Below are 27089 nucleotides of genomic sequence, written 5' to 3' on the forward strand. Positions count from 1 at the left end.
TATTAGATAATTACGTCAGTAAAAAGTGCAGTCGTTAGGTTTACTGTTTTGCGATTGGTTATTGAGAAAAAGCGTGAATTGATGGGGGAGAATGTTGTTTTGCTATTGACTGTTGAGTAAACTGACCAATGGTAAAGCAATATTCTTCGCGCGCCTTTCTCTGCTGATAGAGAAGACTTAGAGTATTCTAGAGTGGAGTCGAAGCCTAGCCACGAAACAGATCGGACGTGTGTAGTAGTAGTTCCGATGGAAATGATAAGTTGCGGAATGTAGCAGTGTTTCATACATCAAAAGTGTTGGAAAGTGACGGCATAATTATTCTGATGTGTGTGTAGGAATTTCGAAATTTTTAAGTGAATTTTGTGACGAGAAAAGACACATATTCCGCGTGGCGTATTGAGCAGGTCGGTGGCTAAAAACTGTGACTGCATTAGGTACCAACAGACTTAATATTTGGCGAGCATTCTCAATAAAAAACAATCAGTATTTTTGTAGCTATTACGTTTTCGGGAAATGCAACACTATAAACTTGCTAATGTGAGTAAAGGGATTGTGAGTGTTAAGACTAGCACGAGCTTGGCAGTGATACTTGTTCACCTAAGTTTCAGAATATATTAACTGAGGACAAAATTTTCAACCTTTCATTTCTTGTAAAAACTCTTCCGAAATGTAGATTAGTGACTTTAATCGCAGCCTTGTTCACGTTGAAGTACAGTAGGTTTCGCTCGGCTACTGATGAAATGCTGAGACAATGTTCACAGGTAGGTGCAGGTTCGTCGCAAAGGGATGGAAAGAACCGCGCCGCCGCACGTGGTGCATCAATGTTGGGAAGCACTAAAGCCGTAGTATTTTGAATCTGCTGTCGAGAGAAAGCTTTTGATGGACCGAACACCGAACATTACTGAAAGAATTTAGTGAACCAGTACTAGCAGAAGTTTGAACGGAACCCGTTTCGAGTTGCTGGAGAAGATGATCCGCAAGGGCTGCAGCAGCAACGAGAGTGCAGCAAAGCAGCAGATGGCATCTTAGCGGTGGCGGCGAGCAGTACAGTGGGGAAGCACCCAGCCTACACCACGAGCGTGGGCCCGGAAACTGTTACAGCAGCCTTAGGGGATTGGACTCGCAGTTCCAACACGCCGAGGCGGCAGCATTCGACAAAAGATAAGTCAACTTTGTTACATCTGTTGTGTGTGTGTGCGCTGAAAGACTGAGAAACATGGCAAGTGATAAAGATTTTGTGAATACGCTGAAGGAGGAAGAACTTTCATTCAGTGTGAGTGCTTCACACACTAGCACACCTGAACAGAGAGAAGGAGTAGATGTTAAAATAAAAAGAGGATGTTTTTGATGATATTTCTATGTCATTTACAGACAGTGGAATTGAGTCTGCTTCAAGTATGTTTGTTAATGTAACTAGTGGGGATAATACTAATTCCAAAAGTGACATTAAGCACGAACTCAGTAACAACCAGTTGTGTGATGATAGTGTTAATAATGTTACTGAATCAAATGTGGCAAACGTGTCAAATTTGGATATCAAATTTGGTATAGTTCCAGTGGAACAAGGTAAACAAGAAACAGTGATGCCAAAAATGGAACTAGGAAGCATGCAGGAAATGTTTGCCACTTTAATGGGCTTTATACAAGGACAATCTAATTTGGCTGAAAAAATTAACAGTGAACTCGAAAAACTTGACAGTGGTTTTACTGAAAAAATTAGTAAACTTGACAGTGGTTTTAATGAAAAAATTAGTAAATTTAACAGTGGGTTTAATGAAAAACTTCAAAAGCAGACTGCTGTTTTAAAAGAAATGTGGGAAAATTAATTGAAGTCATTAGAAAATAAAGTAGATGACAAAATTTCTAGAGTTGAGAATAATTGCAAAAGATCTGTTAGCATTGTAAAAGGTGAATTAACAGAGGCTTTGAAGAGAGTTGCTATTGGAAACAAACAAAGAGTAGATGAAATTAAAGAATATATACAAAAATTACAGGTTAAAATAGCGACTGTAGAATCTGTACGTGAAACTGATCACAATGTGTTAACCTGCAAAATCAGTTCTGAATCTGACAAATGTATGAATGAAGTAAAAACTGTGTCAGAACGAGTGGATGAGTCTGAAAAAAATGTTCTTCAGCTAACCAACCAAGTAGAAGAGGCGGAAAGTAGGTTGGATGAGCATGACAGTAGGCTATGCCAAGTTGAAACTAACCTCAAACATGGAATTAACAATAGTGGGTGTAGTTCTGTGGTAGAATCATCTGAAATTTCATATGTCACTAACAGACAGTTTTTACGTTTTGATCCAACAGGAAATGCGCATCCTAAAGAATTTTGGAATGATTTTGAAGGTGTGTTACCTAGTTTGTGGTCAGACCAACAAAAAATAGGTTTTATTACGTCAAAATTCTTAGGAGAGGCCAGAGCTTGGGGGGTTATTGCTACTGAACAGTACGATACTTTGGATGAGGCATTTTTGAAAGAATATTGGGGTAAGCAAAAACAGATGGAGTTATTAAATAGCTTCTGGGTAGGGGAAAAGTTTAATCCCAGAAGGGAAAGTGTAAAAAAGTTGGCTTTAAAGTGGATGACAAATTTGTCATACTTAAACAACAAAATCAAGCCAGAGCAAATTGTTGTGGGTTTGGAAGGTAAACTGCCTATGCACTGGCGGAACAAACTTATTTTAGCGCCAAGGGATGGTGTGCATAAGTTCATTAGTCAAATAGAGAGGGTTGAGAAGTTATTGCATGAGGAGGAATATGCAAATCGTAATGACAGACCACCAAATGATGCAGGACCGCGACATAATGTAAACATTAACAGAATTGGCGTGTTCCATGGAAATGGCAGGGGCAGAGGTGCCGGGAGGTGACGCTATCCTGCAAATGATAGGCGAAGTAATGGAGAGCAGGTGCACGATTATCGATCGTATTCTCCAGTGCGAGAGAATGATGTTGCACAAAGGCAGCAGCGGAGAGGGGTAAACATAAGAAAAGATACTGAATTACAGAATCCGTCAAACTAAATGCTGTCTGTGAAAGGGCTAGCATTTACCAGACGGGAAGTAGTAGTTTGAGCCCGCTAGCAAAATCTTTTGTATGTGTTAATAGTAACCAGACAGGGACTGTAAGGGAGGTACAGAAGGTAGTAGCAACAGAAGAGACGAGCTACGTAAAAATCTGTACTTTTAATGGAAGTTTAGAGGATTTTATGGATAGACATAAACAAGATAAGCACTGTATTGCAGACGAGAGGGATGGTGTATTAGTGGAAGAGGCTGCAGAATTACAGGAAATTAGTGATGCCAGTGTGGAGGAAATATTAGCGTCTATAAATGACGACATTTGTGAGGCTATTACGGAGAAGCAGGAGGATGGTGACCAAAGTGGGGGTCGACTAATTAATAGTGGAGAAATGGAAGAGAGAGAGGCTATAATGGAGAATAGCGAAGCACCAGAAGGGATTTGAGTTGTCACTAGTGGATAGAATACTTAGTATGAGGGAAAAAAGTGGTGAAGGTGATTCTGCAAAAATCTGTGTAATTTCCGGATACAGGCAAGGTTTCGATAGAAGAAAGGTTGTGAAAGACTTGTTGGAGGAGGGTGCTGATACTAGCAAGGAAAGGAAAGTACTGAAACAACCAATGGTTAGTCTGCAGGTGTGTGATGAAGAGGTACAGTGTTTAGCAGATACAGGTGGTGATTCATATGCTGTGAGTAAAGGTTGGTTAGAATCATTGCAAAAAGGGAATGATCTTGTAATTATGCCAGTAATGGGGGTACAGATTATTGTAGCTACTGGAAAAGTGAAAAAAATCTGTTAGACATGAAGTTCTGTTGCCAGTGAAAATAAATGGGGTGGAAGTATTCCATAACTTCCTTATAATTCCTGATCTGTGTATAAAAATGCTGATTGGTGTAGATTTCTTTAACCATTACAAAGGGAGATTAAATTTTAAAGTAAGTGTGATAATTTTTTTAAATAAATGGGAAAGATGTGGTTGTGTCATTTTTTCGAAACGACTATGTGATCAATGAAGAAGTAGCCAGTATACCAGCTAGGTATTGTAGAAGGACAGAGGATTTGGGGGACTACAATTAGTATGAAGATGATGTGGGGGTGGACCCTGAGGAAATGTGGGTGGTACAAGAAAAAATAGAGCAAAAAGTGAAAGAGGTGCCAGATTTAGAGGAGGATCAAAGGGACTGGTTAAGAGTAGTGTTACTAGATCATAAAAATGTTTTTTCTGATAAACCTGGCTTAGTCAAGGGGTATGAATGCTACTTGAATGTTAAAGATGATACTCCTTTTTTCAAAAAACCTATACCTATCGCTGAAAGACACAGGGAAGCTGTTAGGGACCTTATACAGAATATGATTAAATGGGGGATTATTGGAAAGGCTGTGAGTGAATATAATAATCCGGTCATCGTGGTCACGAAGAAGGATGGATCTGTAAGACTAGTGCTGGATGCAAGAGCTTTGAATAAAGTTGTGTTACCAGAGAGTGACCGGCCAGAAAACACAGATGAGTCACTGCAAAAATTTGAGGGATCTAATTATTTTACATCTATGGATGTGACCTCTGGTTACTGGACTCTGCCGCTGGCCAGGGAATCCAGAAAATATACTGCTTTTTTGTTTGAAGGCAGATGTTATCAATATAAGGTGGTACCCTTTGGTTTAAATGTAAGTGTGTGTGCTTTTGTCAGAGCCATGTCACAAGTGTTGGGGGATGAACTACTTAAGAAAATAACAGTCTATGTAGATGATATATTAATTTCAACTGCCACATGGGAAGAACATTGTGTTTTGTTAAATAAAGTTTTGGATGCTATTGAAAAAGGCGGATTGAAATTGAAATGGGAAAAAAACTGATTTTGCTAACAAAGAATTAAAATTTTTAGTTCACATTATTAGTGGGAAAGGAATTATGCCGGATCCAGAAAAATTGAAGGCTATTATGGAATACAAAGCTCCGAATAGTAGAAGGAATTTAAAAGGGATGTTTGGATTATTTGGATTTTACAGGCGTTTTGTACCAGGGGAATTGTTTAACGCAACCTGTTTAAGTAATTTGTTGAGAAAAGATGTACCATACAAATGGACCAATGAATGTCAAATTGCATTTGAGGAACTAAAGAAAGCCTCATGTGAAAGCCAAATACTTCATCATCCTGATTTTTCCAAACCTTTTTGCTTAATGGCAGATGCGTGTGGATACGGGATTGCATTAGAGCTGTTTCAAATGTGTGAAGAAGGGGATAACGAGGTTCATAAAACCATAGCATTTGCGAAAAGATCATTGCAACAGTCTGAGGAAAATTATTGCATTTCAGAACAAGAGGCATTAGCGATTACCTTTGGATTAGAAAAATTTAAACAATACCTCTTGGGACATAAAGTATTTGTATACAGTGACCATATGGCATTGACATATCTGCAGACGTGCAAATTAAAACACCCCAGGCTAACTAGGTGGTCTCTGTACTTGCAACAATATGATCTGGAAATTAAGTACATAAAAGGATCTGAGAATGTGGTGGATGATGCATTATCCAGGGAGGTAGAAGATAATGAGGATAATGGAAATATGTTGACAGGCAAAAAAGGGGTTCATGTATTTGCAACTGTGATGAAGATTGAGGAGGAGGGACAGTAGAAAAAAGTGTGTAAAGAATTAAGAAGGGAACAGAACCAATATGACAATTTGACAATAGTAAAAAGTTATTTAGGTAATCCAGCTTATCCTAAAGTTGCCGAATATTATAAGATGCATCAAGGGGTTTTATTCCGTCGGAGAAAAAATACTGATAGTCAATGCAAGGTTTGTTTTGCTGATCAACATGTGAATTTATTAACTGACTATATTCATCAGAAGTTTGGGCATTATGAGGCCAGAAAATGTGTAACTAAACTAAGTGAAACTGTAATTTTTAATAATATGTGGAGACGAGTAAAAGCAAGGGTTGAAATGTGTGACAGATGTCAAAAAGTGAGAGCTAATAACAAAATAGTTCAAGGAGACATGTATAGTGTTGAGCCACAGAATAAATTAGACCCGGTAGTCTGCAATTTGTTTGGTCCTTTGCCTGTGTCTCAAGGGGGGGTTGTGAATACGTTTTTGTGTTGGTAGATGTGTTTACAAAATTTGTGAAACTATACCCAATTAAGAAGGCTAATGTGAAAGTGCTAGTAAATTGTTTGCAGAAAGAGTATTTTGTGGTGATAGGAGTCAGAAAATGGTCCGCAGTTCGTCTCCAACAAATTTAAGGAATGTTTAGAAAGCAGGAACACTGAGCACATAAGGATTTCAGCGTATTTTCCGCAAGGAAATGTGCGAAAGAATTATGAAGGAGTTGAAAAGATTATGTCGTACTTATTGTCATAGAAAACATATGGCATGGGCACAGTATTTGAGAATGTCATCAATAACATAAAGCATGAGGCTACAGGGTTCGCTCCTTGTGAATTGGGGTGGGGGTTAGACCAGACAATTTGCTGTTTGACTTGGTAGAGTTTCCAGTTACTGTAGACGTGGCACTGAGCGTAAAAGAAAAAATTGATAGAGAAAACATTAAGAAAAAAGCACTGGAACGTAAAAGATGCCATGATGTTAAGGCTCCACCGACAAGTTTCCAAATTGGAGAAGTGGTATTAATAAAAACAAGGGAGAAATCAAAAAAGATTACAGCAGAAACATAAAAGTTCACTGATGAATATATGGGTCCATTCAGAATTACTGAAAAATCACACCCAAATGCATATAGATTAGTGTACTGGAAGTCGGGGAAACCATTGGGTTTAAGAAATATTATTTATTTAAAAAGATACTATTAGTCCAGAGGTAGATGTGAGTTAAGCTTGGAGGCTTCAGAGGGCATTGCAACCTGTGCAATGCTAGGTGTTTGACGAACACCAGGTACGCAAGTTACTGGCAGTGCTATTTCATTTACTTTTCATATTGCCAGTCTTCCTCTTCTAATCATTCTGAGCTGAATCTATCTTCTGTAATATTCTTCTCTATCAAGGAAGGTGTGTTGTAGGGGTAAGATGGAGTCATGGAATTAAGATGAAGTAAGTTTTGTGGTGAGAGAGATGGGGTTAAGTTTGTGATTGAAGGGTGAGTGACATGTACAAATATGAGAATAACCAGACGTGACAAGTGCAGTTAGTAAAGGAGATCTAGGTGAAGAATATTTTTTACGAGTGGAGTATGAATGAATGTGGAGAATATATGTATATTTTGTAAATACAATTGTTGATTTCTGTTACATAGTGGTGAAACTATGAGGAAGAGGTGATGAAAAGAGACACTACATAAAAAGTGGTAACTATGTACTATAAAAACGTTTCTAAATAATTGCTTTATAGGAAATGTGATTTTTACCATTAAATATTTTCAAGTTGAGTGAAAGTTGAACAGAAAAAAATTAATATAACCTTTGCTTGCAATAACAACTAGTTCTTTTAAATTCATTAAGTTTTTGGAGAAGAAGTAAATTTTAGAAAAGATTTTCGAATAGATTTGATCTTGCTGATTTGAGTACGCAATATGCTGTTAATGTACTTTCATTTGAATTCAAATTAAACTAAATAGCAAAAAATGTAAATAATCTCCTTTACTATAAGTAATTGTATATTAGGATGTATATGAAGAAAGTAGGCTTAGACGGAAGTATGGTTTCAGGGACAGCGATGCATGTAAACCATGGAGGGACCAGTAAGTGGAGAACGAAGGTGTGTTATGGAATCTACAATGCAAGGTGCCATACTCAAGGCTCACGGAAAAATGTGTGATAAAGAGGCGATAGTTATGTGCAGCGTTTTTTTTTAAAGTAGGACAAAATACTATTATTAAATAGTAGGACACCAACTGCAGTGCCTGAAAAAAGACATTCAAAAAGTGAATTTAAAAAATTATTAAAAAAGTTAGGAATGTTTTTGAGAGATCTGCAAAAAAAATATTTTCAAGTAAGAAAGGATTATTATCAAAGAAATTAAAGATTTTAGACTAGGTTAGTTAAAGACTGCCAAGTCCGAAGCAAGAGATTTGTGATTTTAGTCTATAAGAATGAGAATATTTTTGTGAAATATTTTGTAATTTTAAGTCAGGATCGATATTAGTATAATTTTAAAACTTTTTGGAATCAAATTTTATAATCATAGGGTGTGTGAGGCGTAGCGCCGTATAACGAACCTGACTTGGAGGCAGTTAAGTGGGAGATGCTTCTCAGAGCTGGATAGTGATAGATGGTGACGCGAGACTGGACGCGCACGTAGTATATGTATCAGCCGATAGAGGACAATATTGGATAAGGGGACTGTGGTTTTAGTTTCGATTGTGCCCACTAGAGTGCACTAAAGTAATAGAATGTTTTTCATAAACTGTTCTAGTATTTTCATAAAGTGTTATTATTTCTTTTTGTGCATGTAAAATGTTATAAATGTGTTTTAGCAGTATGAATGATGTGCGAGTGTGGTTTAAGGTTAATATGAAGATAATAGTTTAATGAGTTATGTTGCAGGATTTAGTGCGGGAACATTTCGAAGAAGTAAGGATATGGACAAAGGGGATTTTTGTAGAATAGTTTTGTAAAGTAAGTTTATGGTAAAGTGAAAGTTAATTCAGGTATAAACAACAATAGTAAATAACTTTATGCATAAGCAAAACATCAGCATATTAGATAATTATGTCGGTAAAAAGTGCAGTCATTAGGCTCACTATTTTGCGAGTGGTTATTGAGGAAAAGTGCGGATTGACGCAGGAAAATGTTGTTTTGCTATTGGCTGTTGAGTAAACTGACCAATGGTAAAGCAATATTCTTCACGCGCCTTTCTCTGCTGGTAGAGAAGACTTAGAGTACTCTACAGTGGAGTCGAAGCCTAGCCATGAAACAGATAGGATGTGTGTAGTAGTAGTAGTTCCGATGGAAATGATAAGTTGCCGGATGTAGCAGTGTTTCATACATCAAAAGTGTTGGAAAGTGACGGCATAATTATTCCGATGTGTGTGTAGGAATTTCAAAATTTTTAAGTGAATTTTGTGACAAGAAAAGACACATATTCTGCGTGGCGTATTGAGCAGGTCGGTGGCTAAAAACTGTGACTGCATTAGGTACCGACAGACTTAATATTTGGCGAGCATTCTCAATAAAAAACAATCATTATTTTTGTAGCTATTACATTTTCGGGAAATCCAACACCATAAACTTGCTAATGTGAGTGAAAGGAATTGTGAGTGACTGTGTTAAGACTAGCACAGGCTTAGCAGTGATACTTGTTCACCTAAGTTTCAGAATACATAAATTGAGGAAAAAATTTCCAACCTTTAATTTCTTGTGAAAACTTTCTCCCAAAACATAGATTAGTGACTTCAATTGCAGCCTGGTTCACGTCGAAGTACAGTGGGTTTTGCTCGGCTTCCCTACTGATGGAATGCTGAGACAATGTTCACAGGTAGGTGCAGGTTCGTCATAAAGGGCAGAAAGAACCGCGCCGCCGCACATTGTCCAGTTGAAATGAGAGCAGCGCATAAACTGACTCTTCAGTTTTGTGATTGTGGAGCAGAATGAACCACGCGAAGACTGTAATGTGTTGCTTCATTGTATTGTATGCAAATGTTATGAGGGGCAGTACCGTCCTGATTTCTCTGTTTGACATCAATGTACTTCTAGGGTATATCTGCCAGCCCCAGTGTCCACAATCACAGATCACATGGGCGCTCTGTTTTTCAATATATCTTATACAAGTAACTTAGCAGTTTCCCAAGCTTAGGCAATCGGATAGCTTTAGTGACAGCATAGCAGGTGAGGTAGTCAGTGCAGACCATTATCCAACAATTACCGGTTGTCAACTTTGGAAACCTCCCTAAGAGGTTGTTTCCAATCCAATGAAATAGCACTACTGCAAGCAGGATTTGTAGCAGAAGCCCCAGAGGTAACAGCAGCAAGTGCTTCCTTCATTGACATTCCTTAGACAAGTTTCAGACTGAGACGACACAACTCATTGCAGTACACGTCAAGCGATTCAGCACATGTAAGTGCGATACTTGTATTCCCAATGAGGTGATACTGTATGTGACATGATACTTTATGTGATATGATACACGCAACACGATTCACCGTACAACAAGACAGCAAGTTTCTGTTTCAGTTTCAACAGCAATCATGAGCTCTTCTGAAGAAGAAATTATAATGGCTTCTCATTGTTTAAAGCTCAAAAAACTCAAAGAGGAAAGGAAGTACTGGGTGACCTGTACAATGCTACAAATATTAAACATAGTTTCGCTGTGCTTTCGCACAAGCTCTCCCAACACAAAGAAAAATTCTACAGAACGAGTCTGAACAGTTTCCACTTTTTAGAGCAACTAGTATTAGCTACTCTGACAAAGAAGGACACAAGTTTACTGGAACTGCTGTGTGACGATGAGCATTGTCGTGATGCAACGCCCAATTATTTTTGATGTTCTGCCTCTGATGAACGGTGGAAGGACTCATATTCAACTCTGCCATTTAAGTCATTCCAACTGTCAACCAACAATTTGCACACACACAAGATCCTGGACTCTGTTAATATTTACATAAATTCTTGAAACCAAAGGCCTCCACTTTGAAGTTCATCTCCAATCGACCATCCGCAAATGCTTTAAACCACTAAAACATCTGCGACTTGACAAAACACTGTTACCATATGCCTGTCAAAGTTATTGTGGAAGTTTGCAGTGCATTGTGCCCAAGTCTGAAGCAAATTATGATTGCACACTGTTGCTAAAAGTTGTCATTCATTGTCACAATGCACAACAAAAAACTCCTTCACTTAAAAAAAAAATGGAGGGGGGGGGTTCAACATGACACTTGCACAGTTCAACACACAGTAATGGCATGGCATGTTCTCTTGCTTCCCCTCCAAGACCGGCATAAAAAGCATTGCCAGATTGAACACTATGCTATGTGTCTCATTCCTTTAGTTACACACCTTGTACCACACGTATTTTTCCAAGAATCTAAAGAGGTACCGCTCTCCTTCCAACTTTATAAAAACAATTTGGTGTGTTAGCTGTATTTTATACACAGCGATGTATGCCGTTTAATATACCAAATGTAAACTGGCCAGCAATGAAACTTTTCATTGTAAACATTTTTTCAAAATATGCATTGTGTTTTACTTTACTTCAAATACTACTGAAACCTCAGTGTCAATCATGCTTCTCAATGTAATGGTTCCTTCATGCAGGCAGCCAGTACAGAGAATAGCCGTCCATCACAGTAGTGAATGGTTTGCCAAATAAATATGACTGGAATTTGTTGATGATACAAACGATTGCAAGTCACTCTTTCTTGGTGTAGAGTAGTTCATCTTGGACTTGGAGAAACATGGAATCATAAACTACCACTTTGTCAGCATATTTTTGAATTTGGACTAAAACTGCCCTACTCCAAAACCACTAGCATTGGTGTCAGGTTCAGTCTCTGCATTCTCATCATACAATGCTAGAACTGCAGATATTAGCACCTCCATAAGGAGACGAAAGATCATTCTTGGGCCTCATTCCAGGAAAATTCAGCATCTTCCTGTGCTAGTTCTTGCAAGTTAAGTGCCTAGGCACGGAAGTCCTTTATGAATCACTGGTAGTCTGAGTATATTCTGTGAAAACTCCTCAAATCACAAATGTGCCAAAGAGTTGGAAAATCTTTGACTGCTCTCATTATATCCGGATCGTATTTGGATTTGTATATCTCTGGCAAGAAAAATACATTTTTTCCACTTCAAGTGGAGAGCTGCAATCTGAACACATTTCAACACAGTTGTTAGTTGACTGAGAAGTTCCTCAGATCACTTCAAATTAGCAACAATATCATCCAGAAAGCAAAGGCACATTGTTCATTTAACTTGCCAAAGCAGGTTGTCCATCATACACTCTAAGGTGGCAAGAGCATCACACGACCCAACTGTCATAACTTAATAGGGCTGGGCACGTGAGCTGCCCACTAGCCAGCCCGCAGGCACTGTGGGTGATTGTATAGCCTTGCAGGCACGATATGCACACAGCTTGCATTCTCATTCACGCAAATAGGACTGAAGACAGCCAACAACACACAAATGACAGCTGACACTCGAATTTGTGGTAAAATTAGATTGTTACAAGTATTATCTTCATCATCATAATTATTAGAGTAGGACAACACAAATGTAACACGTACACAGTATCCTGTGACAGTGTAGCCTCTCTTGTGTTACACGAAGGTGCAATCAGATAGAAACTGTAACAACATTAAGTTTACAACAATTCCGTTGTGAAAGAAAGCTGATGAATTTTATGGTAATATGTGTTTTTATGTACCAGTTCGTCTCAGAAGGTTTTGGTTGTCAATGAAAATAGTCATGTTGTTTTCCTATGTTTGTCGGTGAGTGAAATTTTATTTTTGATTTTCCTGTTTGACCAGCTGATGTTCTACTTTCCTCTGGGCTTGAATGCACCATTCTCACTTCATTCCAAAAAGGTGAGGGCAGATACACATTTGGATGACACCAGCAGAAGATAAAATAGCAACTGATCATCGACAGCATTTCAATTAATACACAATATAGCGACAAAGAAACAAATAAACAATAATCTTTTCACTTTGTAATGCTGCTTTGAGCACAGAAGTATCCCAAAGTAACACACAGTATAGGTTGGCAGGAGGTACAAACAGTATGATGCTTCATCTGTTTCCAAATTCTGTCTTTCTCATTCTATTCAGTGTAGAGCCAGTGGGGACTTGGTTCAGGCATAAAAGAAATAAGAATAAAGTATCACTCTCAGAGATACAATTTCCTGGTCACAAATAGGATAAAAACAAAGTAATAAGCAAAGAACACATGCCTTTTTAGTAAAGTCTATTAAACTTTCCTGGGAGATCAAAGCTGTGTGCCGGATCGAGACTCGAACTCGGGACCTTTGCCTTTCGCGGGCAAGTGCTCTACCATCTGAGCTACCCATGCACGACTCACGCCCCGTCCTCACAGCTTTACTTCCGCCAGTGCCTCGTCTGCTGCAGAGTGAAAATCTCATTCTGAAAAGTCTATTAACTTAAGACATGAAACCTTAGTGAGAAGCATTAAGTTCAGATTAGACACGCTTGCTGCACACGCACCAGTAACAAACGAGTGATGTTAGCAGGCGGTGAAGGGGAAACTGCTAGCTGACAGTGCCCACGGGCAACCAGTGTGTGCACACACGGGTGCTCACACCCTTGTAATCACACCTACCCACCCCTGCTTTGAACTTGTAGAGGCCACCAGGAGTTACGACAGCACTCTTTTTCTGGCCATACGTGTCAACCTTGGTTTGCCAGAAGCCTGGTGCCATTTCCATAGTTGAGAAATACTTTGGTTCTTTCAAGAAGTGTAAGGAGTGTACATATGGTCTTCCTTGGTCCCGGGTTCAAACCCCACCAATGCTTAAATTTTGAACAAAAATCATCAGTACTGGCAACCGAAGACTTCCAGCATCAGAAGTCACCATCATTCTGCCGACCTTGTCGGGGTGGGAAACTGCCCCCAAAGGTGGAAAAATCAACAGTGATCAATGGCATCAAAATGCAGAAGGTAATGGAAACAACTACATTAAATATACTCAATGTGTATCCACAGGACATGAGGCCTGTAATTGAAAATGTGTCATGATGATCTCTCTTTGGCAAAAAGATTCTGGAAGTTTGAACATGGTAGGGAAGTTAGAAAAACAGAAAAAGGAACTGCAAAAGCCTAATCTAGATATAGTAGGAGTCAAAAATGTAGGAAAAGGCAAATTGCTGCTTACTGCAAAGAAGACATTACACTGCAGACAGGTACAATTAAAAGACACTTACATAAAGCTTTCGGCCACAGTCTTCATCAGTAAAAGAGACACACGCACGATTCATACAAGCAAGCAAGCAAGTACAACTCATGCACACGTGACCGCCAACTCCAGCAAGTCAGTGAAATGAAATGGACAGAAAACAAGGACTCCTGTTCTGATAAATGTAGAGTAATATCAACAGCAGCAGGAAATTTTATATCGGGAGTAAGATTCATTATGCATACAAAGGTATGGCAAGGTCAGTGTTACTGTTAACAGTTCAGTGATAGCATTGTTCTCATCAAAATCAACAACAAACCAACATCAACAGCAATAGTTCAGGTACACATGCTGACAATGAAAGCAGAAGATGAAGAGAGACGATATTGAACAATTAATTACATATTTACAGGGAGATAAAAATCTAACAGTTTTGCGGGACTGGAATGCAATTCTAGGGGAAGGAGCAGAAGAAAGGGTTACAGGAAATATGGGCATGGTACTAGGAATGAGAAGAGAAAGACTAATTAAGCTCTGCAAAACATTTCAGCTAGTAATAGTAAATACTCTGTTCAGGAATCACAAGCGGATGATAAGGCAGAGATTACAAAATCAGGTACTAGATTCTAAGGCATACCCAGAAGCAGATACAGACATAGATCAAAATTTAGCAGTGATGAAGAATATGCTGAAGTTTAAGACTCTAGCCATGAAGAATCAATACGCAAAGAAGTGGAATACAGAACTACTAAGGACCAAGGAGAAATGCTTGAAGTTCTCTAAGGCTACACATGCTGCAATAAGAAGTTCTCTAAGGCTGCAATAAGGATTAGCTCAGTAGGCAGTTCAGTACAAGAAGAATGGACATCTCAAAAAGGGCTGCCACAGAAGCAGGAAAGAAAAACATTGGTACAAAGAAGGCAACTGCGAAGAAACCATAGGTAACAGAAGAAATAATTCAGTTTATTGATGAAAGAAGGAAGTACAAAAATGTTCAGGGAAAGTCAGGAATACAAAAATACAAGTCGCTTAGGAATGAAATAAATAGGAAGTGCAGGGAAGCTAAGCTAAAATGGCTGCATGAAAAATGTGAAGAAACTGGAGAAGACCAATGTCGGAAGGACTGACTTAGCTTGTAGGGAAGTTAAAAAACAACCTTTGGTGAAATTAAAAGTAAGGGTTGTAACATTAAGAGTCCAGTGGGAATTCCACAGTTAAATGCAGAGGAGAGAGCAGATAGGTGGAAACAGTACACTGAAGGCCTTTGTGAGAGAGAAGATTTGTCTGATGTGACAAAAGAAGGAACATGAGTCAATTTAGAAGATAAGGGATCCAATATTAAAATCAGAATTTAAAAGAGCTCTGGAAGACTTAAGATCAAATAAAGCAGAAGGGATAGATAACATTCCATCAGACTTTCTAAAATCACTGAAGGATGTGGCAACAAAACGACTGAAACTTGAAACTTCCTGGCAGACCATGACTCAAAACTCTGGACCTTTGCCTTTTGCGGGCAAGTGCTCTACCACCCGCAAAAGGCAAAGGTCCTGAGTGCAAGTCTCAGTCTGGCACACAGTTATAATCTGCCAGAAAGTTTCATATCAGTGCACACTCCGCTGTGGAGTGAAAATCTCATTCTGGAAACAAAAGGACTATTCATGTTGGAGTGTAGAATGTAAGAGTATGCAATGTACTGTCATCCACACAATTCTAAAGACTGCAAGAGCTGACAAGTAGAGAGATTTATTGCATCATCAACTTAACAGCTCATGCATCCAAGTTGCTGACAAGACTAAAAGAAAACTGAGATGTGTTAGATAACTCAAGATTGGCTTTAGAAAAAGTAAAGGCACCAAAGAGGCAGTTCTGACACTGCAGTTGATAAAGGAAGCAACACTAAAAAAAAATCATGACAACGGTCACAGGATTTGTCAAAATGGAAAACGCGTTTGACAAGGTCAAATGGCGCAAGATATTCTTAATTGTGGTGAAAATACAGGTAAGCTGTAGGGAGTGACAGGTAATAAACAATGTTACAAGAACCAAGAGGGAATAATAAGAGTGGAAGCCCAATAACAAAATGCTCAGATTAAAAAGGATGCCACTACTGTTCAATCCATACATCAAAGAGGCTATGATGGAAATAAAAGGTAGGTTCAAGAGCAGAATTAAAATTCAAGGTGAAAGGACATCAATGATGAGATTCGCTGATGACATTGCCATCCTCAGTAAAAGTGAAGAAGAATTAGAGGATCTGCTGAATGCAATGAACAGTCCAGTGAATACAGAATTTGGACTGAGAGTAAATCAAAGGAAGATGAAATTAATGAAAACCAGCAGAAATGAGAAGAGTAAGACACTTAACAACATCATATTTGTTGATCATGAAGTAGATGAAGTTAAGAAATTCTGCTATCTAGGCAGTAAAATAAGCCATGACCGATGGAGCAAGGTTGGCACCAAACACAGACTAGCACTGGTAAAAAGGCCATTCCTGGCCAAGAGAAGTCTGCTAGTATCAAACATAGGCCTTAATTCAAGAAAGAAATTTCTGAGAATGTATATTTGGAGCACAGCATTGTCTGGTAGTGAAACATGAACTGTGGGAGAATCAGAACACGAGAGAATCGAAGAATTTGAGATATGGTGCTACAGACAAATGTTGAAAATTATATTGACTGATAAGGTAAGGAATTAGGGAGGTTCTGCGCAGAATCCGAGAGGAAAGGAATATGTGGAAAACTCTGATAAGGAGAAGGGACAGGATGATAGGAGATCTGTTAAGACATCAGGGTATTTCCACAGTACTAGAGAGAGCTATAGAGAGCAAAAACTGTAGAGGAAGACAGAGATTGGAATACATCCAGGAAATAATTGAGTACATAGTTTACAAGTGCTACTCTGAGATGAAGGGGTTTGTATAGGAGAGCAATTCGTGGCAGATTGCATCAAAACTTTTTACAGTGTTCAGTTCTGATATTATTCCTTTGAAACTGATACAAGTTTCATTAATTTTCTGCAGGGATTGAAGTGATTGCAAAATATAAGTGGTTAAAGAAAATACATTCTTGTGAAACACAAAACAAAATAATATTTGAAATAAAGGCAGCCTGGAAGTGCATATACGTAAAATCTAAATTTGTTGCTGGGTAACTTTCAATAATTATTTCACCCTGTGCATTTTACAAGTTTCTGATTTTCCCGGCCACACTGTCCACAATACCTAGATGCCACAGAACAATTCTATGACGACTGCAAGCTGTAAGTGAAGAGAACTCAATACTATTCATCCAGGTTTCATTCCAGGCCCATTTGGCAACATTTTTTTTTGTGTGCCATGATGCTAAGCCTTGGCAGCTAGAGACAGGGGTCATGTGTGTGAGAGTTGCATTTGCATGAATGTGTATGTATGTGTTTTCCAATTCAGAAGAATACTTTTTGGCTGAGAGCTTACTTATTTAGCTGTCTTCCTGCTGTGCCTGTCTGCGACTCAACATTTCCATTAATTATAAGGTAATTCTTTTTGTTTTACTTTCAAGATTTTATGACTTTTGTCATGGACTAAATGCAGTTACGGTGTTCTATTGGACAGCACTTCTCTTGAGGTAAGATATTATGAACATAATTCATTCTGATTAGTTTCAGTAACATAGAACTGATAAATACATTTTATTCATTGTAAAATTCAATATCCCGTTGCAGAGCATGCTCTACAACATGACAGTTGTGACCTCAGTGCCTGTTTCACCACACGTGCCATCTGAATTCTTTCCCCAGACACCAGTTTTGAGGAACTTCGTAGGTTGTAACTGGGATTACAAGTCATTGGTTCTCGCCACCCACTGCCTTAGATTCCATTAATTTCTTCAGTTTCAACATTTCTACACTCCCATTTAGTTTTCTATTTCTTTCATATCCTCACCTGTCTATACCCCCACCTCTAACACGTACAACACAATTAGTTTTCCGCTCTTATTAACTCATGCACAATGTTTTGGCATTAATTTCTGTCCTGCGTATTATCTGGTCTTCCACCTTTAAGCTCTCAGGTCCTCAAATCTCACCTGGTGTAGTCCCTAACACTCAGTCTTTCTTTCTCATCCCATCCAATAAGTCTCCCCAGATGCAGGTTCTGGGAGACTTTTCCAAAATTTCCCCACTTCCCAAAATGTCAAAAGTATTCTTTATCATCCCTCTTCCTTCCCCTTCAAACCGTTCTGCTGGAGGAGGAGCCACTGGCTCCGAAAGCTTCCAAATTTTAATAACTTTGCATGTGTGTTGCTCTGGCACCGCTGAGTGAATTTACCTTTTATCCATTCGATTACATTATACTCACAAAAGTAGATTACTTTTGATGATATAAAGGAATGGACAGGTTAACAAAAGAATTTTCACACAAGCTGACTCTCGTTCTAACCACAATACACCATAGACCCCTGGATCAAAATCTGTGCCCAATCATGGGGGGAAGGGGGGGGGGGGGGGGCAAAAGCCACACCTGTTCGCAAGAAGGTTAACACAACTAATCCATAATAACTATTGTCCTGTCTCATTGACGTCTATCTGTCGTAGAATCCTACACCATATTTTTGAGCTAAAACATAATGAGATGCCCTGAACAGAATTACCCTCTTCACATCACTTATGTTGGATTCCCTAAAACATCTATCATGGGAAACCCAACTTGCTCTTTTCCAACATGACATCATGAAAGCTATGGATCAAGGCAATCAGATGAACTCAGTATTTCCTGATTTCAAAAAAAGCATTTAATTGAGACCTATATTTATTTACAAAAGTACAATTATATCAGGTACTAACGCAATTTGAGGGAGTGTTCGATGTATGGTGGGGAGGAGAGAGTACATTGCATGGATAGAGCATCATCAAGAGACATAGATGTTGCTTTCAGACTCCTGTTATTCATTGTTAATTTTAGACAGTACCTCAGTAGAAGCAACTGCATCATTGCCAGAAGTCTGAGGTTGCTCCTGAACTGTCTGCCAGGCAGGCAGTATTAATACAACCTCAAACTTTTTGCAATGATGCAGTTATCTATAATGAAGTACCGTCTAAAATAAGCTGTGGACATATTCCATCAATTGATACGATTTTGAAGACTATGACAACTTGTTGTAAGTCTACAGAAATATAATATTACACATTTCATAAAAAGAAAAATGTACAGACTATGAATACAATATCAATGTCTCAGAGTTAGAATAAGTCAACTTGTACAAATACCTGGATGTTACAATTTGTGGAAAATGGTTTCATAGGCTCAGCTGCAGGTAAAGAAAATGGCAGACTTCAGTTCAGTGGTAGAATACTGGTAAAATGTTGTCAATTTATTAAGGAGATTGCTTAAAAATCACCTATTCATCCCACCTGACAACACTGCTCAAGTTGAATGTGCACACAGAAAGCCAGCACAAATGATCAAATGTTTGTTTTACTGATGGGAGAGCATTATGGACAAGTTGAAAACCGTGAATTGCCAGACATTTTAAGATAGTCGAAAATTACCCTGCAACTGCCTACTAAAATTTCAATAACTAGTACTTCAAAAATATACAGAGATTCTTCTGCATATATTTATCACATCCATATGTAGAATGAAGACAAATTTATAGACTAATTACAGTTCACATAAAGTCACTTTCCCAGTGCTCCATTTGCCACTGCTATGGGAAAAAAATCCCAAAAAGTGGTACCATGCCAATTACCATTTGCATTCACATCACAGTGGTTTGAAGATTATGTATGTAATTTTGGTAATAGAGAGAGATGTCTGGTGTACAAATTGTAGAGGAAGGCTACAGTATGCAGGTGGAAACATATGTACGTCACAGAGATAATTGACTACTGTTGACAGCTGATCAAATTACTCGTCACATTTAAGATGATCACTACCACCTCCAACGCCATCACCATAAAGAAGAAGAAGAAGAAGAAGAAGAAGAAGAAGAAGAAGTAGTAGTAGTAGTAGTAGTAGTAGTAGTAGCTTTGCTATGACCAAATAATATTTAATGTTGCCGACAGATGCACATGAAAGCACGATGGCACTATCCTAGCTTTTGGAGCTATTAATTCCTTCCTTGGGGAATACAGTGATTAGGTTAGAAAAGCATAAAAAGAAGACCTAATGATTTCCAACTTCAACCTTCCACCGGTGGAACACTTTTTATCATGGGGTGGGCACGAGTTCACCTTCCTTTTAAACCTTTTTGTATTTAGCTGACATTCTTTGTAAAAAATATTTGTTTCTGAATGAACAGACAGCTACTTACTAGTTAGAGATTTTGTAGATGTCGTGTTCATTACTCACAACATAAGTTTAGAAAATAATGATGATGTGTCTTATCACTCTAATTACAGTTGGGTCACAATGTTAATGACTTTATTAAGTAAATGTTTTAGCTATTGGTACAGTATCATAAGACAACGCAATTTTCATTTCTAACTTGTGGCTTCGAGAACAGCATGTTCAAAACAAAACCTAAAACAAATTCGAACAGTTTTTTCCAATATAAAGTATACATGCTACATAATCTTTCATAAATAAAAAACACTTACTATGAGATGATCCGTCACTGTGGTTTGCTCTTACCTTCACCAATTTTCGAATTTCCTGCAGGGTCATTTTGTATAATTTTCTTGGTCGATTCCAATGAGGGGCAGAATTTTTCTTAACTTTCAGTTTTACACACTGAAAACCACACATTTCATTCCCACACCTCACCTCGGTTTCGCTTTTGACACAATCAGAAAAACAATATTTGTCATTAACGTAATCCATTTGGGAGGAATTTATCTCAGTGCACTGACTTTCTTTTGATGGATTATTACCACTGCAACAATTTTCTGAAAGTGTAGACGCACAATTACTTCCACCCACAAGGAGCTGTGAAACATCACTGGCAAGATCTGAGACTTCACAGCAAATTTCTTTCTGAACTTCCCCACATTTGCCATCTAAAAATTGGAGATTAACACTATGCTCCTTTGCTAGCACCTCATCGACTTTTTCTTCCTCCGCGAGAGAATGAAATCCACTTTCTTCATCCATGGAAGGATTATGTCTCTTAATGGTATCAGGCTGAAAATGTATACCATATGATTCGTTAGAAAAGCTGCTCCTGTCAATTATTCCTTTAGAATATAACGCTGTGTTTTCTTTTTGTGTAGGTACACAGCTTTTTTTACTTTCCTTGATTTCATACAGGTCTGCACAGTCAGTAACCTCCACTTCTGATGCATCTGTCTGTAACATTACATCCTGGGAAGCAAATTCATCATCAGTGTCTACAACATTTGCATCACTACATCTAGAGGGCTTGGCTGAAGACTGTCGATCATGCACTTCATCCAAGTTAACTGCAGATTTGTCATAAATACAATTTTCCAAAATTTCCATTTCATCAGGGCTGTCTTCTACAGGTGAAAAATCTACATCATCAAGTTCCTCAAGTTGTGAAGTTTCTTCCATATTTAATTCACAGTGCTCCATATCACTCAGTTCCTGTGGAAGTGAGCCTGACATTTTTCTTTTTACTGATGCGGAGCAGTTGTTAAATAAATATGTCCTTAAATTTTCATGAGATTCCACTCTATTCTGGTTGTTTTCCTCCATATATCCACCTGTAAATAAGCAGAAACATGAGAAAAGCCTACAACTACTGTACCAAGTTACATACGCATATCACTGCATTTTCATAATGTACTGCTACCAAGCACTGCACCACCTGATATGCAAAGCCCAAAGTTTTGAGGATAATATAAGACAATGCTTTCTCGTAATATAAGTAATGTGAGTACAGTTAAAAGCAATGAACTTACATTCTGAATATGCTGTAACAGATTGTAGTACATCCCTTTCATCCTCCAAGAAACTGTGTGAACTGTCAGTTTGTAGATGACTATTGTAGTTATAAGTACTATTACAAATTGCACTTTCGTCATCAAGTTCCAGAAAATCATCTTGGTTTTCACAAAAAGCTGGATTATAAATTCTGCACCTCCTTTTGCCTGCGAGTTTCTCCCTCTTTGTGTTTGAATTATCCCGATCCAGAAAGGTGTTTTTCCTCTTCTTCGAATAACCATACATAACAAGATTGAATTCTATGTCTTGTTGCTGACAACTAATGACATCTGTGTGCAAGATGTATCTTGTCATAGGTTCTGGACAACGCTGTGAAAGAATGTGCATCTGCTTACTATTTCACCAGAAACATGAGCAGGCAAAATTGATACACTTCAATGCACTAAGTATAATTGAAAAGTAGAAACATTATAATCTAAAATTTACAAAGTACTTTTAGTTTAACACCAGTAAACCCCCAATTCTTTAAAGAATCAGACTCCCATGTATAAAAAAAAAACTTCAAACATCTGATTACTTTATAAACGAGCGTACGTGTGTGTGTGTGTGTGTTACATATTCGAAGTTAAACATGTAAGTGAGAAAAGTTTAAAAAAACATTTGAAATTGTGTTTAAAGTTTATTAGGAGTCACTAGGTACTCTTACTATCAAACAATGGATGAGTATAGTCTGGATAAGTTGCACTCTCCATTGTAAGCAAAAGGTAGTTTTTCACATATCTCAATGTGTATGATTTCCCATCTCCTGAACTGTGTGTTGTACAATGATATAATTTTGCAGGTACATCCTGTGGTACAGTTCAATCAATCTAACTGGGGGCAAGTGGAGCTCAAATACGTAAAAAACTTAAAATTACATGGTGACAGTTTTAGAGACCTTTTATTTAAAAACAAATTCGGAACATTATATTCAGAGTATTATTACAGTAAACAAAGTTATTGCAACAGTTAATGTATAACTTAGAAACAAAGTTCTAGTAGAAACTCAAACACTGTACTATAAAAACATACATATACATAAACTATTGTACAACCATTACTACTGCACATTTTCTGAAAAAGAATCAAATAGTGCAACACTAATTCTAATGCCACCCCAATCCATCAATGTGACTCATTTTGTTGGCACCAATATCATCCTCTTTCTCTTCATCACTAGACACTCTGCTTCCTTCATTTACCATTACCACAACAGCAGTGTCAGTCACTTCATACTGATCATCTTGGTTCAACGACATTTGCAGTTCAGTTTTGTCTGCATCTTCACATCGAGAAAAATGTTGAATGAGATCAACAACCACTCATTTTCATTTTCGTCTGATAGTGTCATTGTTGTTTTCATTATTCTTTCACTTTCACTATGTTTCTCTTGAATTTCGCATGACTGTTTTAGTGCTTTTGATTTTAAGTGGTCCCAAGCTTCTGCAACCCAGCAGACAACATCCTTCAAATTATTATTATTATCATTATTGTTACTGTTACTGTTACTATTAGCATAGTAGTCATCAGTCATGCACCTCATAAAACCAAAGTTTCAATTGACGGTGTGCGAATTACTACGTTTTACCGTATATGTTGACGCTGTCTGCAAAATGTGTTGTGAATAGAGTTAGTAGTAGAGAAGTAATAAATTAAAGTGTCGTGTCTAAACAGCAAAAATTTAGTCAGTGAAACTCTCTTTTTTTTTTTTTTTTTTTTTTCAGCATTTTATGGGTGTGTCAGTAAGGGAAAACGTATACTGAAGGTTAGAAAATATGTGTAATGTTTGTTGCAAGTCACTTAGTGCACGATTTCTCAAATACTGGAGGAACATAGTTTTGGTAAGTGTGGCAGTCCGCTATGCTGCCTCAATAAGAACAGATAGTTTCACAAGCTGTGACATGGTCGTAAATGGAACAGTGACACGAAAATCTAGAATAAATTTCTTTTATTTCACATCTATGGTCACAAACTTGTAGGTCCTCAGACTACCGGTTTCAGCCAGCAATGACCATCTTCAGATCTGCAGCAAAATATGGCAAAAACACAAATACAGGGTGGCGCACAATGGTAGTCACCTGATTGTTTCATGAATAACACATTTGTTGTTGACAAGATTTGAAATTTATTGATGTAGAAGTAAAGAATACAACTTGAAAATACAACCTAATTAATCACACGTTCAATATGACTGCCATATTGGTTTACAGCTCCTTCAAGTCACTTACATGCATTTGTGACGAAACTGTGACACAAATCTTTTGGAATGGCGCACCGTAACTCCACAATGATGGCCCTAAGATGCACTGCATTTTCAGGTTTTCTGTGGTACACCTTCTCTTTAAGGAACCCCCAAAGGAAGAAGTCACATGGGTTAGAGTCCAGGCTGTGGGGCGGCCACATTCCGCCTCCTGCATAACATTCTGGAAGTCTGTTTGACAATACCGTAAAGGCCAAGTCTTTCATGTAGGAAATCGAGCACAATGTTGACAGTATGTAGGTGTGCTCCAGCCTGCACAAACCATTGTGTCTGCAATGGAAGACGTGAGGCCATGAGTTGAGAAAGTACTGGTTTCATAGCATGTGTAAATAGCGTTCACCGGTTTCTGTAGCATCAAAGAAGAGCGGAGCAATGATCCCATGACTTGACATCATGACACCCCCCCCCCCCCCCCACATACACACACCATTCAAGTAAAAATAAGCTTCGACAGAAAAACATATGTTGTGTAGCACTGCCTCTTGGTCTTGCTCTATTGCCCACCTTGCAAAATTCCGTCTCCACCCCTTATCTCTCACAGTACGCTTATGCGCCACAGTCATCTTGCATGGATACAAGCGAAGGTTGGATTGAGTAATTCTTTGTACAGATCAGCGTGAAATTCCCAACTCAGTAATGGCTTTTCTTGTTGATTTACTCGTACTACGACTCAAAGCCACTCAAACTGCTTCCATGTTTTGCTACAAATGTATGGTATGTGCATGTGGCCGCCCACACTCCAAAACAGACCCAGTACCTTCAAATTTCTGATGTAATCTGTGTATTGTCTGTGGGCTGAGAGGTAATCGTGTGCCGAAATGAGCATGAAACCTTCTCTGGCCAATATAACGCTTTTTGTCGCTGCAAACAGTAATACAGTCTTTCTCTTTTGTGCGACGGTCAACCGTCCTTTGTCTGACATCAAGGCAAACTGAAATGGCGGACTCACAATGGAAGCGATGAGCTCGCAACAACATCTGGCACGATTTCCATGAACTGCATAAAGTTGAACGCACAATTTGAAAGCTATTGCCCCAATAGTTTACTTGTAGGATCAAAATTCAATCGGGTGACTTATCGTGCGCCATCGTTTAGTGGATTTTCTACAGCCTTAAAAAAAAAAAAAAAGAGAGCCATGATGAAAGATATTACTGACATACATGTGAAACTGTGCGCTTTAAATATGACGAGGCATACTTGTTTTATAAAAAACATGTCCTAATGTAATGGAGCCAACGTGGCTTCGTCAAATGCTAAACACAGAAACAAGTCAACCATCGTCACACTTATGTATTTTATGGTGTATACAACAGTTATCTTCTCAGCAGCACTACTGGTCAAAACAGACTGCCATACAGCCGCCACAAAATGTTTGTGTCACAAGCTCACCAGATGTCGCGACTGTAGGCGCACACATACTCTCCAATGGTAACTGTATGATGTAAAATAAGAAGTGGGATACAATCAATAGTCTGTAGTGGGCTTATAAGGGGGAAAAGGCAGTGTAGAAATAAAATGCAGTAAATTAAGCATGACAAACGTCAGATTCTTAAAAGCGAAAAAGTTAAGTGACAGTAATTCTGATATGCTCTAGGGCGATATTTTAGATAACGGTATAAATAGTGAACAGCTTCCGGAGTACATATAACAACACAAAAATTACGGGGATTGAATGAAAAGTAATGCCTCCACCTTCATTGATTGGGTTTGGATGGGAATATTTTAATAAATCAAATGCAGAAATAATCCTTGGAATGTGATTTTTAATTACCGTTATTCACTTTTCCACATAATCACCAGCAGATTGGATACATTTCCGCTAATGATGAACAAGTTTTCTGAAGCCGTCACGGAAGAAGTCAACACACTGTTTCCACAAATGTAGTCTCACAGTTCTCTCAACATCTCCATCAGAAGCATAATGATGTCCCTGCAGATCGTTTTTCATTATCAGAAACAGATGGAGGTCAGATGGCGCTAAATCTGGATTGCATGGAGGATGTGGTACGGTGGTGAGATTCAGTCTCTGAGGTTCTGCTGTGGTGGCACATGAAGTGCACAGACCTTCCAATAGCCAAGCAAAGCAATAATGTGACCCACACGTTCTTGTGAAATGCCAATTGTGCTTGCAATTTCTCTCTGAGTGATAAGAAGATTGTCCTGAATCAATATGCCAACATTTTGCTTGTGAAACACTGTGGTTGCTGCCACAGGACATCCAACTCTTTGTTTGTCACGCAGGTCAGATGTTCCCACCTCAACATCTTTAAACTTACTCACCCAACGACACACAGTACTCAAATCAACACAATCCCTACAAACAGGTTTCATTCTCTGATGAAACTCCTTTCGGGAGACACCTTCTGCTGTCAAGAATTCAATGACTGCACGTTGCTTAAATTGCATTGACCGACCGTCTGTGCAAGGTTCCATGCCTTACACTGTAACAATACAACCATTTAATCCTAAGGCTTCCCGGTAACTGGAGCTGTAGAGAAGAGGCTACAGAACAAGCCAATGTCTGCCGCATACCAATGCTGCCAACTGTTGAAGAGTTACGAAGGTGGAGGCATTACTTTTCAGTCAACCTTCATACAAAACAGATAGCTAAAGAAACAGACAGCTAAATGAGCCCAATGAATGAAAACAGGCTGCAACACATAATCAGTGCCCTCAGTTGGTGCTACCGTCAGAATGCCACATAGGTGAGAAGTGATCAGAGAAACTTGACCGTTATCCCCCTCGTTCCCTGTGGCATGCCATTCGACGAGAAGAATGACGAAGCACCATACCAGTGCATGAACAAGATTATCTAGTTAATGAAGTATATTATATAAATAGAGAAGGGACAAGAAAACACTAGAGTTCTACGCACAATGTAAGAGAACAAGCTAAATATGTAAAGCATTGTATACTGGGTGAAGCCAAAAGCAGGATACAAGCAACAGAGCTGTTCTGTGATTGAAGTAGAACAATGTGAAGTAGGCAATGAGAACAAAACTGCTTTACCAATTACGAAATTCTGCTGGCTCTGGGTGTTTCACCTTATAAATTTCGAGCTGTTCCAGCAAGTTAAGAGGCCTTTTTCCACCCTTTGGAAAAAGATTGTGGTGAATAAGCATACTATTCTCAATGC

The 27089-nt window shown here is 38.5% G+C and overlaps 1 protein-coding gene across 3 annotated transcripts in view; it reads right to left on the bottom strand.

The window, feature by feature from the left end:
• Positions 1–27089, bottom strand: part of LOC126419014 (uncharacterized) — a 474218-nt gene that overhangs the window by 121005 nt on the left and 326124 nt on the right. For all 3 annotated transcript variants that reach the window (XM_050086069.1, XM_050086068.1, XM_050086070.1), the window contains 2 exons: positions 21672–22023; positions 20443–21473 (listed from right to left, as the gene is read on the bottom strand). In XM_050086069.1, coding sequence (XP_049942026.1) covers positions 20443–21473; positions 21672–22023 — 1383 coding nt within the window. The remainder of the gene's footprint in view (positions 1–20442; positions 21474–21671; positions 22024–27089) is intronic.

The sequence above is a fragment of the Schistocerca serialis genome, chromosome 9 (assembly GCF_023864345.2).
Source record: "Schistocerca serialis cubense isolate TAMUIC-IGC-003099 chromosome 9, iqSchSeri2.2, whole genome shotgun sequence".
NCBI lineage: Eukaryota > Metazoa > Arthropoda > Insecta > Orthoptera > Acrididae > Schistocerca > Schistocerca serialis.